Below are 17,990 nucleotides of genomic sequence, written 5' to 3'. Positions count from 1 at the left end.
CCTGAGTCACTTCATGCAGGGTGTTGCCTTTTAGCAACAAGCTTGAACTTGTTACTAAATGAGTTGGCTCTTAGCAGTTGTTTGCAATTAAAGTTAGTTTTATTATGCGCTTTTAACCTTGTGGGACAGATTAAGTCCTTAGTTTCCATAGTACAACTTCCAGTGAATTTGCTGCCAAAAGCTGCCACTGCAGGCAGTTTCAGGTCGGGATAGAAAGATATATCCAGCATAATTTATGTCAGCTGAGCCTCATCATTCCACTCAGAGATATGAAGTTTTCCTCACGGCTTCACGGGAGGTGATAATGCACTGGTTTGCAAAATGTCTCCTCAGAAGAGAAGCCACACAATGTTTTTGTCCTTGTGGTCCCTTGGGGAGGGAATTACAAGACTTGCGTTTTCTCTTGTTGTGCCTGTAATCTGACTTATTTTCTTTAACTACTGTTTTTAAAGCACCAGCCTTTGTTTGAGAGTATTATTGTCAAGAATAAAACAAAAATTGGAAACAGAAAGTAGATGGACCCTTGTTTTTAGGTCACAATTGCTATGTTTTGAGTGGCACTTAAAGTTAAGTAGTGCTGATAGGGGTGGTATAAATAGTTGGACGTCACTGATGTTTAAAGAAAATATTTTACTTTAAATTACTTTTTTTTATGAAAGTAGAAGAACAAGGTGCATAGTTAATACTTTAGGGTTAGGTCTAGGTACTCAGGAAGGCATTGTCAATGTCACTACATATCTTTATTTCCTGTCTAAAACTGATTTTCCAGCTGTATACCTTGGTAGTGCACAGGTATACATTCTCACTCCAGAGAGAATTGGTTGGTTGAGAGTTGGTTCCCCTGGTAGGTACAGATTAAAAACTGTTTACATCACACGGACTTGGCAGTGGAGCAGAGTATGAGGCTTGACTCTACTCTTAAACTTCTTCAGTACAAACAGGCTGAAGTCTCGACTTTGACAAGTCGGTTGCAACACCTCAAATGCTTTCTTTTTCAGACGTTGTGTTGTGAATTTGCTGGTGCACGGAGGGCCATTAACCAGCTGAGGGATTGATTGTGGCTAACTCTACCTGCCAGACGGATGGATTCACACGTGACTCTAGGATGCTTTGGTATACAGCAGAAATCACAGTTGACTCAATGACATCAACACCACTAAAATAAGCCTGAACCATCACCTATCTAGACCTATGCTTGACAAATAATATGAGGCAGTTTTGCCGAGTCTGTATCTGCTTTTTGCCAAACATGATGTATAGTATGGCTCAATATGCCTACTTTTGGCACATTTGTCCAAAGGAAATTGCTACACTTGATTCATGGTTCATTCAAATACAATGTTGCAAACCAAAGTTGTCCTGCCATATTTATATTGAGTATTTTTTTTCCTGTCATTAACTTTGATGTTTAACATGATAAAATTGTCTAATTTGCCACAATCAAGTAAAAAACATTAGCTACCGAGATGCCTGTGTTGCTCCCTGATTGCCGATTTTGAGCTTTGATAGGAAGATTATGAACCAAATATCTTCCACCTGCTCACTCCTCTGCAGCCTCATCACTCCCTCTCTTTCTTTTTTTTCTACTGCAGCTGCTGTGGGGGAGATTGTTCTCTATATGTAGGTGCTGATGAAATTTTGAGGGTGAGTACTGAATTATTTAAGGGGAGGATTATGAAAGCAGCTTTTCTAGTGTGTTGCTGGTGGATATGAATCGATGAGTCCTCCCCAACTCCCTACAGCCAGTATCAGCATCTGTCCGCCCCCCCGTACCCCCTTGCCCCTCCAACTCTCTCTCTTTTTCACTCTCCTTGAAAACCCAGAACCTCTGAACAGAAGTCCAGACACATGGCCAGGGGACACAGCAGTCTGGGTAGCCAGATGCTCGAGGCATGATGGAATGCAGGACATGTGAAAACCAACAGGAAAGCGATGGGATTGTTTATCGGTGTGTGTTGAAGGGTCTAGGTTCAGACTGACCACAGAAACAGATGGCAGGAAAAAAACAAAACAAAAAAAAAAACAAAAAAAAAAACTCGGCTGCCAAATCTGTTGTTCTTCTCCTCTGATTCTGCCAGGCAGGGATTGGGTGGGGGGGGTCTTACAGTCCAAGTCAGACCATAGACAAAGATGTAGAGCAAGCATGTGCTGAAAGCTACATTTCTGTGGGTCTCGCTGTAACCTTCAGCAATAGACCAGTTACATAACAGCTGCCTTCCATCACAAGCCTGTGCAAGGTTTGATTGCACAGGCTTGAGTTTTGCAGCGGCAAAGCTCAGAAGGCTGAATTAATAACTGCGCTGCAGCACTCGATCTCTTGTTTTATTTGATTGTCTCAGCGAGTGAGTATGCATGTATTTCAGTTTCCGTTTAAGGATACTTCTTAATGCTGAACAGATTTTGCTGAACAGTGTGTCTTTTTTTGGTCAGTTTTATAGTCAGTACTAACATTTTCCAAGAGATTTGGAAAATCTCTTGGAAATCTCTTTTCCAAGAGATTTGGAAAATGGTCTTGAATGTTTTCATTCAAGACCAGCCAGACAGAGGATACACCAGTATGTCAGCTTTCTGTTGATAGAATAAGGAGGCCACTATACAGAGAAATCAGTCTGTTTGGGTGTGTGCTTTTACATGCTTCTCTCTTCCCAAAAGTGAGCAGAATCTCATCAATAAGCAGTAAGTTGTGCAACACTGGAACACATTTTTTTCTTCAAGAATCAAGGAGCAGTTCAATTTTGATTACAGATGAAAAGGGTAATCAGCTGCTGACCAACATTAGCTTGGTCTGCCTGACCAGTAACTGCCTGATCAAAATTCTTACAAAAATCCCTGGGCCAGGTTTAGCTTTAGCTTTTACTTTTGCCTCAACCACCATCTTGTTCACTCTGGGTAATGGTCATATAAATGTTGCTATGGGCTTTCATATGCTAAGTCAAATTAAAACTCTGGGGAAACATAAGTTATTGAATTACTACTTAGAAAATCTTTGAAATGCTGATTAACTTATAAAGGTCAAGTACAAAAAAAAATGCTTTAGTTTACATTACATTGAAATATATATTTACATATATGCTTAATATTTGCATTACACTGAACTAAAACAAAAAAAAAAAAAAGACAAAGACAAAAATAATTCTTTACAATTAAAAAAAGAGTCAAAACTACTTCATAAATCTTATGGCATTAATTAGTTTAAAGGAGTGGAAGCTTGTGACGTCCATTAATATTCATCTAGTATTGTAATGTTTTATTGAAGAGATTAATAAATTATCTACTGAAGTAAAAAAAAAAAAAATTCATAATTTATCAAAGTGCAGACCAAAACTGTAAAAGTCTGTATTTATGCCCCTAGAGCCTCAGGGCTGCTGGAAAACATACTGACCACTTCTCCCGTCTTTGCTCCATTTCCCTCCTCCTCTCTAATTTTGCATGATCAGCCATTGTTTCAGCTCTCAACTTTCTGTCCTCACTCTGTTGTTTACTCTTCAAAAAAACTACACCTGGTCTAGCTTTCTGTTTATATGCGACACCTTTCTTGAGAGGGCCTGGTCCTGCCAACAACCTCATGTTCTTCTGTAGATGATACACTTGACCCTGTCAATCAGTGTTTAACCCCGTCTCTCTCCTAAACAACAGGGATCCGTTTTTAGTGGCTGAACTTTTGTAACTATATGTGCCGCCTTTCATTCTATGTTGCAAGTCAATGCCTCGATGCAGTCTGCTGGTAGTTTCCTTAGACAAAAAATGGTTTTAACCCATTTAAATAATAGACTGAACACAACTGCATTGTTTTGTTTTTTAATGGGATCAATTGGAACATACATATCTGACTTGGAATCTTTTAATATGATTAAACATAATTCGGAGGACATGTGGTAACTGGTGCTTTATATGAAAAATCTAAATTAAAACAAAAACAAGAAGAAATCATACAACTAAAAGTTAACGTGTGCTGGCACACCTTTATGTTTACATGACCTTAAAATTTCACTCTGTCCCAACCACCGTCTGTCTTAATTCAAAGTTCAATCTGTAATTCCTCAAGAGGCCGACAGCTGAAATTATAGAGGGCTAAAAATAATGGCACCATAACTGAGAGGATCCCATTGAGAATGATTGAGAAGTGAGGTCGCTTGGCAGGCTGAGGAAGTTAGGTGAGCTGAATTCATTGCTGGCATTCACTTTTAAAACAATGAATTCACATAAACAAAACCTATTCAGCTTTCTTCTACACAACCAACACATTAACTCAGCACTATTTCTACTTCTGCAGCGATCTGCAGACATTAAACTCTGTCATACCATAACAACGTTCCCATTTATTTGGCGCATTACACGAAAGCAAATTTCTTAAGGCACTGTTCATCCACCAAACAACTGTAGAAATGTACATGTGTGTTAGGTTTGAGGCAGTATTTGTGCTCAAGCCTGTGCAGTTGAGGCACAACATGACTGTTTTATTATTCATACTTATGTGGATCCTCTTTCAGCCGAGGGACACCTGACAGACAAACACGCTAAGGATCTTTCCATTTCTGCTGCCTAAATGAGGAATCTTTAAACAGTAAATAGAAGGCACCTTTCAACAAATCCAGAGCACTGCAGACATAGTTGCTTTTTATGTGTAAAATCATCCACATGACCCTCCTTCCTGAACAGCGCAAATAAACTGAGACACACACACAAGTGGTCATTTTTATTGCCCTAATGCGCTTTTTAATGGCCATCCTCCACCCTCTTCATGTTGACGTCATATCCATTAGGCTGCACCTCTGGGCCTTTTTAGTGGAGGCTGGTGCACAGAACTCCAGGCTAAGAGTCCTTAGCCTACAGTCAATTTTGGGCTGATAAACTTGCCGTTTTCACTGATCTGACAGATGCGGTTACCAGGGCATTCCGCTCGCAGCCATGACTATCAATCCCCCTGCGAGTGAGTGAACCCAGTGAACTGTGTGTCAGAAGGTAAAAGCTCTCTTTCCGTAATCCCTTACCTGTGTTTTACTTGTGCACGCAGAGCTCAACTATCTACTCAGCATACGCATGTTTATAGCTCAGCTGACCAAGCAGTATATCTGGATCTGGTGCCACAGAAAATAACCCTTGCAGGCTAATGTGAGGAGATAAGATTTCACATCTGATTAGCATCAGAGTCATAACTCACCAGGTTTCCTCCAGCCTCAGCGTCTCTCGTAACGACGGCATCATCAATTACACCGGGAGTTGACCCCATTCTGACCTGGTATTCAACAGTGAAGTGTCATCAACACCCTGCAATCTGCACTGACTTGTCTTTTCCTCTTCATGCATATAGAATGAGGGGGAACAGTAGGTCAAGCAAAACATAGGGTTGCCTCACGTGATGATAGCCAAAACTTTACTGATACGTCTAAGTAGAAAATGAGAAATGGAGACTTGGCGTTAGGTTGTTTTGGAGTTCCTAGTCCGCAAAATTTTGTTGAAAAATAAATACAATCAGAATATTTTATCAGTTGCCGTTTATATGAAAGCTAAACAGGAAGTAATTTAGATCGGGGGGAACAATTAAATTAATTGGCATGAATGGCTGAAGATTTTCTGATCTCAACAAAAATGCCAGCAGAAGCCAGATATCCATCTGGGTACGTTTAAACTCACTCAGCAATCCTGAGTTTGGAATATGATATGGCTGCATGCATGTAGTCTAATTTAACTTGAGAAAAAAGGCACAATAACAAAAATCCTAGTAGTAGTGATTCTCGGCTTTGAGTGATGAAAGTCAATACTGCAAAGAAAAACTTTTTTATGGGAACAAATCTTGCTGCATGTGGAGCAACGGTAATTGACAAACATTTAACCGTGTTAGAGAGACATCAGGTAGCAGGCTAGAATATTGAAGAGCTGAGCATATTGGAGGTAATGCTTTGGTACTGACGTGTTTTAAAAGTCTACAAACTAAGAGAATGTGTCAATCTCAATTTCACAGGAGTAGCTGGAAGCTACCAGGAGCTGTCCTCTGTGCAGGGCTGCATGAAGCTGATTCTAGGAGTAAAAAAAAAAATAAACTTTTTAGAAACTCAGAGTTAGCTGAATGAACATACCCTGACTCTCTTGGGTCTACATTCATTAACACCAGTACTCATTTTCACATTTCCTGACAGCTTTATGCAGTCAGTCAGAATTCAAGGGGATTATTCCCCAATTACTTGACCTAACATTTAAAAATGGCTGACATATTTTAATCTTTGCAATAGCTTATTTATAGTTCAGGTCAAAGAGAAATGTTGGACTTTGAAAATGGGTAAGTTACAGCAATTTTTAAACAAAGACTTTTGCCAACTTAAAGTTGTATAATTGTTCCTCTGCTTTCATATTATTTCAATAAATTAATATATTATAAGTAGAAAGAATATACAATGCACATGTTTGTACAGAAGTATAGAGTTTTTAAACTCACTTGAAAAGCAAATTACTACAGACTAAAATCCGATCCAAACTAAATTAGTTTCCAGTCTTCAGTCGATGAATACGACACTACAAACTAATAATGTGTCAAACTGAACACTTTAGGGCAATGCCACAAAGAATGTAAATGATTTTGATGTACAGACTGGATATAAGGGGAGGGCTATGGTGTACAAAGAAAGGGTGAATTAATCAATTTGGTTGCAAATCCAAAGACATTTCTTTTTTGTGACAAAACTGATGAAGAACCAAAGAAATGATGCTTGCCTCTCATTTTTCATCCAGAAACTCTGAAAACCAGGAATGTCCATCTGTGGAAGAAAATTCTATGTGCAAATATGAGCTCTTTTTGATAATTAAAGGTTATGCACCCCTCAGGACTTGGCAAGCAAAAGACTGATTTTAAAATACCTTCTACAAACTACAAGGAATCTGCGTAAAGAGGACAAATGTGATCAATGAGACAGAAACGTGATGTCTTGTGACTTTAGTGTTCTGGATCAAGTGCAACGACTTTAAAGATGGGGTTGGTTGGACTTTTGCAAGAGTCCAACCAAGTCGTGGTGAATACATGAACCATTTTTTTGGCTCAAACCAAGGCAGTCTGCTCCAGTTGTGGCTTTGAAATAATGGTTTGTACAGTTGGTTGAACTTGAACTGCTCCACTGCCACTCAGTGTCGAACACCCAAGGCCTGATGCCTACTGGCAGATGGGGGCAATAATGAAATTAAAGATGGAACTTTTGGCAAAGGAAGGTAGGGGAAAACTCACTCAGGAAAACCAGGGAAAGAGAGAAAGTGAAGGGGAAGCGGGGTAGAGAGACAGAGCAAGGGAAGAGAGAAGGTTGTTCTGATAAACATATGAGACAAAGTGTTCCGGGAATAGCGCAATAGCTCCAATCCATCACCAGATCATTGGGATGCATGAATAATGAATTTGCTCGGTGGTTCAAATTTGACGGATGAATTTGGTCAAACAGGTCGAACCAGTAGCACATGACTGCATTTCATTAATACTTGAGAATATAGCTGCCATACATTTGTTACACATATAAATTTAACCTAAAAATTGCTTTGTGAAATTGAATCCTCAAATAAAACAATGTCTGGAATAATCTGAGGATGGGTCAAAGAATGAGACTTTCTTCCTAAAATTAATCCTCCCTTTCTCTCGGGTGCTGGGTGACTGATTTGGTAGAGCGTGTGCATCGTGTGGTGGTCGTCCCGGGTTCGATTCCCGGTCTCTGGCATTTGCTGCATGTCGTCCCCTTCTCACCTCTCTGCATTTCTTTTTTATGTGCTGCTCAACAAAGGCAACAAAGTCTAAAAAAATAAGTTAAAAAAGTCTTTGTTCCTCTCTTATTATCCTCTTGTCTTATCAGGACCTACGCAAGCATTATTCATCTCTCAAATATCTTCCATGCAATCAGTTTGGCATATTTTTGTTGCAGGCATTGCATGCATGTGGGTGTATGTATGACTTTCCTTTCTCCTTTAGGACACTTTGCCCCATTTATTAAGAGAAAAGAGGACATCCATTTGTTTGCTCAGTGTTAGAGTGAATTAAAAAGTCCATCTCGAATCTAAACTGCTGTTTGACACGAATCCTTGCTACAAGCAGATGGACGTCAAAGACACACAGAAAGTGAGATTGTGATTGACGTGAGGTCAGTGGGGCATGAAGGAGAGGAAGAGACATCAGAGGAATGGGTTTTCCACCCGTCCATCTGTCCATCCAGAACACACAGGCTACTCATTAGCCAGGCTCCAGCTGTTATATATTGGCCTGCAGGTTACGAGGTCTGCTCATTTTAATTTTCTTATCCACCAACACAAAAAGGCAAAGAGAAACATGTTGCTGCAAGCAACAATATATTTTCTTTTTGAATGAATGCAGCCCTGGGCGAGCCCCGCCTTCTGCTCCCACCTTAGAGAACAAAATATTGGGTTAACAAGAATGGATCACGATGAGAAAAGACGACTTCAGTTGTATTTTGGAATAAAATAAGAATTTGGATTTATTTACTTATTTTCCTCTCAAATCCAAATTATGCTTCAAATCTGGAATAACTGTAAAATAATTCAGTCCAGGTTTTCCACTTTATATATACATACATATACCAGCCACCAAACATAGAGGACCAAGATTCAGTTTTTATGCTTCGTTAAACTGGAACAAACTTTCAGAAAACAACCATTTGAGTATGGTGAACACATTGGTATGCAGGTAAACCGGTTTGAGATGAGTTGAGCTTTGTGATGTGGTGCATTATACTGATGGAAGTAGCCATCAGAAGACAGATACATTGGAGTCCGAAAGGAATGAAGATGGTCTGCAACAATACTTAAGAAAGCTTTGTTGTTTAAACAATACTCCAATATTATGAAGAGGTCCAAAGTGCTTGGAAAAAATGTCCCCCACACCATTACACTACAACCATCAAGGGATTGTTGATACGACGCAGGATATGGCATTTGGTTCACCCTGTTTACGTCACATTCTGACCTTACCCACTCAGTGTTGCAGCTGTAGACGTGATTCATCAGACCACGCAAAAATGTTCTAATCTGATATTGATTTTGTGAGCTACTGTCATTTTGAGGGTATGCTAATACAACTGGGTCTCTGTGCTAAAGTCCCAGACAAATCAGATGTTATGTATGGTTAGTGTTAAAAGAAAAGTATGCATTACATTTGTTTAAGAAATTCACTGAATATCTGAGTACAGTACAAGTGATTTCTTATATCACTTGTACTTTGGGTCTTTTCCCCACTGAAAATTAGAAGGTTACATTGATTTTAGTTTTTATGACAAGATAATTCTTCAGTCATAAAAATGTTAATTTATTTAAGGGTTTTCAAGAAGTCTTGCCACCAGTGCCAACACATAAAGATGCATGCTGCTCTATTTTTGCCTGAAAGGTTAGTCAAATGAAGACTGCATCCCTTAAAATCTGCCAGAAGGATGTTCCAGTGACTTTGTTAATCAAATTTCAGGATTCCTTTCTTAAATGCTGGCGTTCAGTCTGGAAAATTAAATCTGGTACATAATTTGGCTACACAAGGGAAAGAAACCAGTTTAAGATTAGAAGATTAAATTTAGCCCTTAGCTTGTCATTTGGTCTTGTTAAGCTCTATTGGACCAGTAATTACAATCAACTTTAGGGAGATTATGAAAAATACCAAAGAATAGTCAAAAAATGATGCTGTCTCTTCAAAAGTCTATCATTTTAAAGGTGGTTTGCATCTAACAAAATTTGTAAGGATACAAGCAGCTGGCTTAATTTTTGGACAAGAAACTGCGGCTTGCATTAGTATTCAGCCCCTGAGTCAATAGAGCACAGAAACACCTTTTGCTGTAATTACCCCAAAAGTCTGCTGTGTCTTCCTAACAGCTTTGCACATCTACTGGCTGAAATATCTGCTCACTCATGTTTGCAAAAATAGCTCCAGATTGGATGGAGAGGCAGTTATCCAGCACTGGCAAAGACTCTCAATTAGATTTAGGTTTCAACCATTATAAGAAATCAATATGCTTTCATCAAAACCAGGAGTCTGAAGCCTGCAGCTCTGGAGCTGCAAATGGCTTTTTGGACCTTCTACAATGCCTCTTAATAACTTTGACTGGAAATGATAAATAAAAATTGAATGCTTTTAAATATAAATATAATACCAAGGGAAAGATTTGCCAATTTTACATGTTTGTCAATAAATAAATAAATACATTTAATTTCCACAATAGAATAACCCTAAAAGTAACAGTTATATCTTCTTTACTCCGTTTGTTTGGTTTTTTTTTTAAATACATTTTCACAAATATTAACATCCCACAGAAAGAAATTATGCAAACCTAAACATTCTAATAAAATAGTGGTTCTTTAGAAAATAAAATTGCATATGATTATCAAAAATGATAAATTTTCCTCTTCCAAAAGGTCATACAACATTTGGGTCTCTAAACAAGCAGGATTGAGGGAAATAATTTCTCTTTGGATTGTAAACGTTGCAGACTGCTAATCTAAACCATTACTTCATAGCTCTGGCTGTGTGCTCAGGGTCGTCGTCCTGCTGAAAGGTGAATTTCTGCCCCAATCTCATTCATCATCATCCAACAGGTTTTGTGCTCCGTGGTTTTTACGTTATGTTGGTTTTTGCCAGACAGAATTTTCTATCTAGCCCAAAAAGTGCAATTGTGGTCTAATCTGATCAGAGCATCTTTCTCCACTAATGTTTTCTAACAAACCTCTGGGGCCTTGACAGACCAGCTGTATTAATTCTGAGATTACATTATGAACAGTTGGACTCAGTTAACTGATAATGGGACCGTTGTTTAGTTTGATCTATTTGTTTTATTTAGGGGTAAACGAGTTAAATGTGTTGTCACTTGTCTGATGTTCAGATATCCAAATGTCTTGGTATGTGACAAAATATAAAGTCATTGAAAGCATATAATGAATTAGAAAAAGTGTTACATAATACTAGGTGGATGTTTGGGAAGTGAGAAACAGCTATTTTCTGGATCAGGATTGCAATGTTTCTGCTTTGAGCTTCAGAGATATTTACTAATTAAAACAAAAAAAAACATCTTTAGGGAGCAAACAAAACACGTAGCTCGCAATTCTCAGCTTTATAGTCCCTTACAAAAAGATTTAAACAAACATCAGTGATTATATGGAAGTGCATTTATGCCTTCTCAGGTGGGCTCTGTAAGGTAATTTAAAGGCCATTTCAGAAATAGTGGGTTGCTGCATGTTCTCTGTTTCGCTTTTATGTCAGATCACAGTGGACCATTACACTCCGGTATTTTTGTATTGCCTTTGTAGGGAATTTCCACTCAAGTCATTCTTTAAATGTTAGACAGATGTTAGAATGCTTCTTTGAAAAAAAAAAAAAAAAGTAACAAATCCATACTATAAACTATCAAAAAATCTTATTGTGCATAACAGTTTCTATGTTTTCTGTTATTTAACATAAGATCAATAAGATTCTAAGTTTGGAGTGCAACAAAGGCAACATCATGAACTGCTACCACAGAGAGCCAATAAGAGGGTGAATAATTAGCTTCACCATTTGAAACTGCAAGGAGATCCTTAGTTCATTGTTTGGATTTACTGGGCTTGCATGGTTTTGATTTATTCAGAGATTTACTCAGAGGACAGACAGATTGCACAGAAAGTTGGAAATTACAGCACGTAATCTCGGCCTTCATACCAGCTCAGTCTCCGGTGATAAGAATATGATCAGATCTAGGAAAGTACACAAGCAAAAAGAAAAAAAAAAAAAATCTGACTTTATGGACATAAATCTTATGTCCAGCTTGTTTTCATGCAGAGAATGGTTCTTTCCCCACCTTTATAACAGTGAAATTAAGTTTGTTTGGCTGCGAAAACCTTGAACAAACAACTGAGCCAATTGAATTACCAAAGCCAGCCTGCAATTCATTAACAACAGCGGTGTTCCATGTTTTGCTCGACTTCACAAATGACTTTGTTTTCATTGTTTATAAGAAGCTATTTCAATCCTTTGATGTAGGCATTGCTGGGTAACTACATTTCTACATTTCCCACATGACAGAGGAAATCCTTCAATCCTCAGATAGGACTGAGCTGATTCAAGAGACAAAAGGGACGTGTCTTAAGTCAGGAGTCTTTCCCGTGTTTAAGTTATCACATGGACATACCATAATATGTAAATCTTTTTTTATTTTTAAATCCTTTCTTTGATGGTTGTGCATCATTTAAAATTTTCTTATAAAGAACTTTGGGTTTCATTAGATTTAACTCATAAATATATATATAAAAAAACAACTGAAATAAACACTTGAAGTGTAATGAATCTATATAACATATGAGTTTTATTTACCAAGATCAGCAAAGGAAATATTTAACCTGATATTTACACCGTAGAAATACTTTAAGATTTTCCATAAGGCATTGTTGAAAGATGTAGCAAACTGGAATAAAGTATACCGCTACAGTTTGGGCCATGTGTTCCACTTTAATAATACAGGTTACTAATTACCACGTCACATCCCTCCCACCTCTTCTGTCCGCCTTTATCATTATGGCCCACAATCCTCAAATCATAGACTGTGCTCAGACTTGGAGCTAGAACAGCTCCTTATATAGCAGTACTTTTTGTAAATAATGCACATTTATGTAGGCAGTGGCTTTGGATGTCCCCTTTTACAGATGTTTTAATGTTTGAAATGATCAGCTATTTATTTAAAATAGGTAACCCGCGTAACACCAAATGCAGTTTTAACATGATTATTTGATTTAGTACTTAATATGCATACACTGTTGGAATAATTTTGGTTGCATTATTGGAAAGTGATATTTAAAATGTCATTTTCTATTTACTTTTCATCTGATTTTATAATTAGTTTGATGATGTGAAACATTTAAGTGTGATTAATAAACAAGAAATGTAAAAAAGCAAACACTTTTTCGCTGTGCTACACTTGCCACCAATGGAAGGAAAAAATAGGACACACAAAGTCACTACCTCTATATCAGGAGTGGGGCAATTGCATCTTTCTCCAAAAACAATTACTGTTTTTTTTCACTCATTAAAATAGAGGAAATTAAAGACAATCCCAGCTACACAGTGGTTTTAAAGAAAAAGAACAACTGTGATTCAAAAGTAAATAGGTCTGAGCCTCGTCTACATGGCAATGAAGAAAAATTAAAATTTCCTTACGATACAGTCTATAAAAAATGTTTTTGTCTAAAATAATATCGACCCAAGAATGAAACTTAGGAGAACTCCACAAATAACAGAAGAATCAAGGTTGTTTTTAAGCAATTGATGCAATACTGTACATTAAACACAAACTTCCACAACATCTAAGGTTAGGCTCCTCTTTCTGTTAAGAAAGTTACTAACCTCATTTCACTCTTCTGGCCAAAGTCTTTGCAGGTCACCATAGCCGTTTTTGCACTGCAAGGAACGGAACGGAACGGAACGACACGGAACGGAACGGAACGGCACGCTTCGGTCCAGTCCGACCCATACTGCAGCCCTGTTGTGTTTGCATATAACTGACTCAGAGGACAGACATTGCACAGATTGCGTCATCGCAAATTAAAAATAATAATAATAAAAATATTAAAAAGAGCACTCTTTACAAAATACAGTAAGAACAGTTTAGTGAGAGCCAGCTAGAACTGATCAACGGTTGACTCTAAACCAATCAGCTGCTGATTCTAAGCAGCCCCGCTTGGTCGGCCCGATTGGAACCACAGCTCTTGTGGTTCCAAGGAGCCGGGTGGAACCGGGACGGAAGTTCTAATGCAAACACGGTTGGCCCTACTTTGAACCCGTACCGTGGCGTTCCGTTCCATTCTTTGCAGTGTGAGAACGGCTAAAGACTTTACTTTGAGCTAAAATAATATTTTTGCCAAGTTGGTATTCAAGATGAACTTTGTATTGTCTTCAGCTGATTTATTTTTTATGTCCCTGAGGAGTTATGATCAGGAAACTGCTTACTAATACATGCACATTTATACATGTTAAATGGACCTTTTAAAGTGAATGATCATATTCTAGTTAATAACTCAGTAAGCTTTCAAAATGATCCATGATTAATTCATAATTAGTTGAATCACTTGAAAAGTGATTTAGTGTGTTTAATTCAGACTACACACTAGTCTTGTCTTGATAGAGTAACAGATGAGACCTTGTAGGAAGCCAAATATTTCAGTAAGAGAATTGTCTTAATTTCTTACCATAACTTTGCCAATGGCTTGTGTTTTTTTTATTTTTAAATCCTTCAGAAAGGGTTGGTAAAAGAAGGCTGATGCCACTATGCAAGGTTTTCTGTGAGCTGAAACTGGGAACGAAACCACAGCACCAACAAGAGAACCTCAATTATATCAATCCAAGCATCATCACTCTGCTTTATTTGGTTGAGAAAAGCAGAGTTTTTTTCTTCGCGGGACATTCTCGCCATTATTCGCCACTTTTATCTAGTTTTTCTCCATGCTATAGTTTTGTTTTTTTTGTTTTTTTCAGCAAGAGGAACATTCAGATATACAACACCAGAACCAGACTTTAAATAGCCAGCAAACACTGACCTGAGGTCCAGATGGCTCAGCAGGGGATCGGCAGCTGCACCCAGCACCCACACAGTGAAGCCAATCAGAAGCAGAGTGGTGGTGAGGATGGTGCGTCGTGCTTCTGTTGAAGTGTCTCTTACAGCCAAGCTAAAAGAAACAGCCCCTCTTAAACCTGGGTACAGATAGAAAACAAAGCTGTTTTTGAGCAAACATATGGGTTAATGGCATCTGTAAAACTACGAGAAATCTATCAAATGACAATTATGTATAAAAAGCAGCAAGCCATCCTGATAATAAGGCCGTAGAAAGGAAACAGATTACACTCCGACTATCACTGTCACCATAAACCATTTGGCCAACAAATAGTTTAGATTGGTTGATGCAGAGCGTAATAGGAAAAAAAAAAAAAAAAAACGTCCCATGGGAATTCATTGGCCTCCATGGGAAAAAACGGGGGAGGTGTTGGTTGCTTGTTGATGGATACATAAAAAAAAAACAAAAAAAACCCCCAGCAAGATAAGGGGTTTTCATAAGGAAGCATTCTTACATAAGCAGTAAAGTAGGTCAGACCTGCAAACATACAGGATGGTGTATTACTTTCTATAAAAACATTTCTTTCCCTTTCCCTAGTCTTTTAACTATAAAACTTTTGAAATATTACTGTCAAACACACCTATATAATGGTAATGATTTATACACATCAATTTAAACGTAAACTAACAAGGTAAGAGTGAAAAATAAAAACATTTGTGATTCTGAATATATCCGTTTAAGCAGAACTGCCCTCAGGAGCAAAAGTAATGAAATATTAAAGGCTTTAAGTAGGTGCTGGCATTTGTGACTGTCAAACTAACTTCATCAAGACATTATGTTACACTCGTTCCACAAGAGACACCTTCCCTTATCGTCCTCACGAACAATAGTAGCTGCAGGCCCTAAATGATGGGATGAATGAAATGGGAAAGTTTTCTTTTTTCAAAACTTGCAGAAAAAAGGATTGCAAATCCAACTTTTATCACTCCAGCAATCCCAACTGTATCAATGCTGACGGCTTAGTAATGATTAGAAGTTGAGAAAAACAGTACCTGCAAACACCATAAAGTGTTGGAAGTTGCGGGAAATCTTCTTTGTGCGACCCAGGTTTATCAGGAAAGACAAAGGGTAGATGTTGCAGGCTCTTGAAATAAAAATGGATAACTGCAGGAATTGAGGACGGTTAAGGACAATATATGGAATTCACCTGGGAAAAAAAACAAAATGTTTGATGCTAACGTCAAGGAGCAAACAAGTCATCACGTGTGTAAATGCTTCTCTAATTAACAAAGCAATATAGTAAATTAATTCTTGTGGTGGTAAAAATGTTCAGTCTATCTCAGCATTAAACACATCAACCCATTATTGTTAATAAAACCACAAGTCTTAGTGTGAACTCTAGATTATCCATCTTGTGTTATTTCATTAAACATAGGATTTTGGTGCAATATTATTAAATATAACTTTACTGAAGTAACTTTTAAAATGTAGACAAAGCTGCTATTTAGTGCTCTCTAAAAAAAAATAATTATATAAGCACCGATCACCGCAAGGGACTTACTGTGAAATGTTGTTTTTCATTGTCAGATTTGATTACAGAACCTTAAGATGCATTTCAAAGTAACACCTCAAACATACTGCTTGTGTAACATCATCAAAATAAGCCAAGATATTAGGGAGGGAATTGGTAAGCTGTGACCCAGAGATGAATATGATGTGTTGTGAAATGTACTCAACTCCCAGGCAAAAAGCAAAGGCTACTCTTTGAGGAAGAAACCATAACTCCAAAAGCAATATCAAATTTTCTGGTCATAATGTTGATTGTTAAATTTGAAAGAAAAAAAAGGGGAACTAGCAAGTCTGATTATTCTGACATGTAGCAAATTTTAATTATTTTTGGAATCAAAATGGACTTAAAACATGAAGGGTTCAGTTTAATTTAATGTCTGATTATGAAAAAAAACATGCTATATTTTTTTATATAAGGTATGCAAACCTCTAGCTTCAACTGTGATATGATATGAATGTTCGAACACAAACTCAGAGTGTATATTAAAAAAAAAGATTTCTAAACAATGTGTGTTTATGATGCAAATGCAGCAGTGTGGCACCGTGCTGAAGCATGAAACCAATCAGGCGCTGCTAGCTGTCTCGGCTCTGAAAACCCACTTGGATGGCCCACACAGGATGGGACTGAATGCTAAGTGTCCAGGGCAGTAACACAGAAGATGATAGGTGGGCAATTATCAGGGACATAGCTGCCATTTTGAAAACACTTAGTGTCTTTTGTCAAAAAAGCTCCAATTGCCCTCTTTTAGCGTCGTCTGACCTTGATTGAGCCTACGGTTTTCTTGTTATTATGTGACAATCTGCATTTGTGACACTAAGAGGACATGGCTAAAGGGAGGCAAACATATTTTCAAACCCCTTTTTTAATCTTTGATGCATGAGAGTCATTTATGCAGACAGGTAACCTTGTTTTAGATTCATGGAGGGAATAGATTTTAGTCTTTCTCAAGGGAAATTCAAATATGATGCAAGAAATAAAAACAGCATCAATATCTACGACAGGGGACGTTAGCCTGACAGAGCTATTACTAAAACAGAGTTCTCTCGCATCCTGCAGTCAATATTAAATCTTCTGAACCCTATGGAATTTCAAAAGCAATATCCTGCTCCCAAAAGCAGTCATTGCTCTCTGACAAAGACCTCTGAGCTATTTGAATGGAGGTAATTAAGCACTTTCATCTCAGCTCCATTTCCAATAAAAGCCAATCTCCATTGTCACCGACTAAGACTGGAGGCCACAGCGATTAAAATCTACTAAATAGCCAAAGAGCGATTAACATGGGGTGAATGACTCAGGTTATTTCATTTTTATAGTCACGTTTACGGCCCTGCAAGATGACTCTGACCTCCATTTCTTCCTGTTTATACAACCCGGTCAGCTTCCAGTGGGAGATGATTGTGAGATTTTGGTGGATATTATAGAGCAGATCAGTTAAACTCAAGTCATAAGTTTTCCTCCACTACCAACCACTCAGGCTAAACAGGAGCACTGGGATAGGAATCGGCTCTGTCCATGTTTCTGTAGCCCCCTTGACCCTGTGCTGGACGGTGATCTGTAATAATAATTGCTGGTCGTCTGAGCAGTGGACTGTGAAAGAACAACTCCTTGGAGTGCAGCCACTTTTTTTTTTCCTGGCATACTCTACTTCTCTGTCTAAAGAAAGGATGGTTGTACAATGAATAACACCGAGTTCCTACAAAGAAATCTCCCTTTCATTCTCTAACAAAGAACAGCTGACGGCTACAACAGCAGCTTCGAGCATAAAACTTCTCTCATCATAGTCAAACTTTGCCAAAGCTACTTAGGTACCATTAATGCTTTTGTTACCACATATAGCAGCTTTTATAAAAAAAGCTATAAACACTTTAGAGTTTCATCAACAACA

The 17,990-nt window shown here is 38.0% G+C and overlaps 1 protein-coding gene across 1 annotated transcript in view; it reads right to left on the bottom strand.

Annotated features, from left to right (window-relative positions):
• Nucleotides 1-17,990, bottom strand: part of LOC103140430 (sodium/hydrogen exchanger 9) — a 75,224-nt gene that overhangs the window by 26,710 nt on the left and 30,524 nt on the right. The window contains exons 11-12 of the mRNA XM_007555583.2: nt 15,588-15,699; nt 14,521-14,674 (exon numbers count right to left, since the gene is read on the bottom strand). Coding sequence (XP_007555645.1) covers nt 14,521-14,674; nt 15,588-15,699 — 266 coding nt within the window. The remainder of the gene's footprint in view (nt 1-14,520; nt 14,675-15,587; nt 15,700-17,990) is intronic.

This window comes from Poecilia formosa, unplaced genomic scaffold (genome assembly GCF_000485575.1).
Source record: "Poecilia formosa unplaced genomic scaffold, Poecilia_formosa-5.1.2 Scaffold71, whole genome shotgun sequence".
In the NCBI taxonomy this organism is placed as follows: Eukaryota; Metazoa; Chordata; class Actinopteri; order Cyprinodontiformes; family Poeciliidae; genus Poecilia; species Poecilia formosa.
The sequence above is the reverse complement of the archived record's forward strand: the minus strand, read 5'-3'. Positions and strand labels throughout refer to the sequence as shown.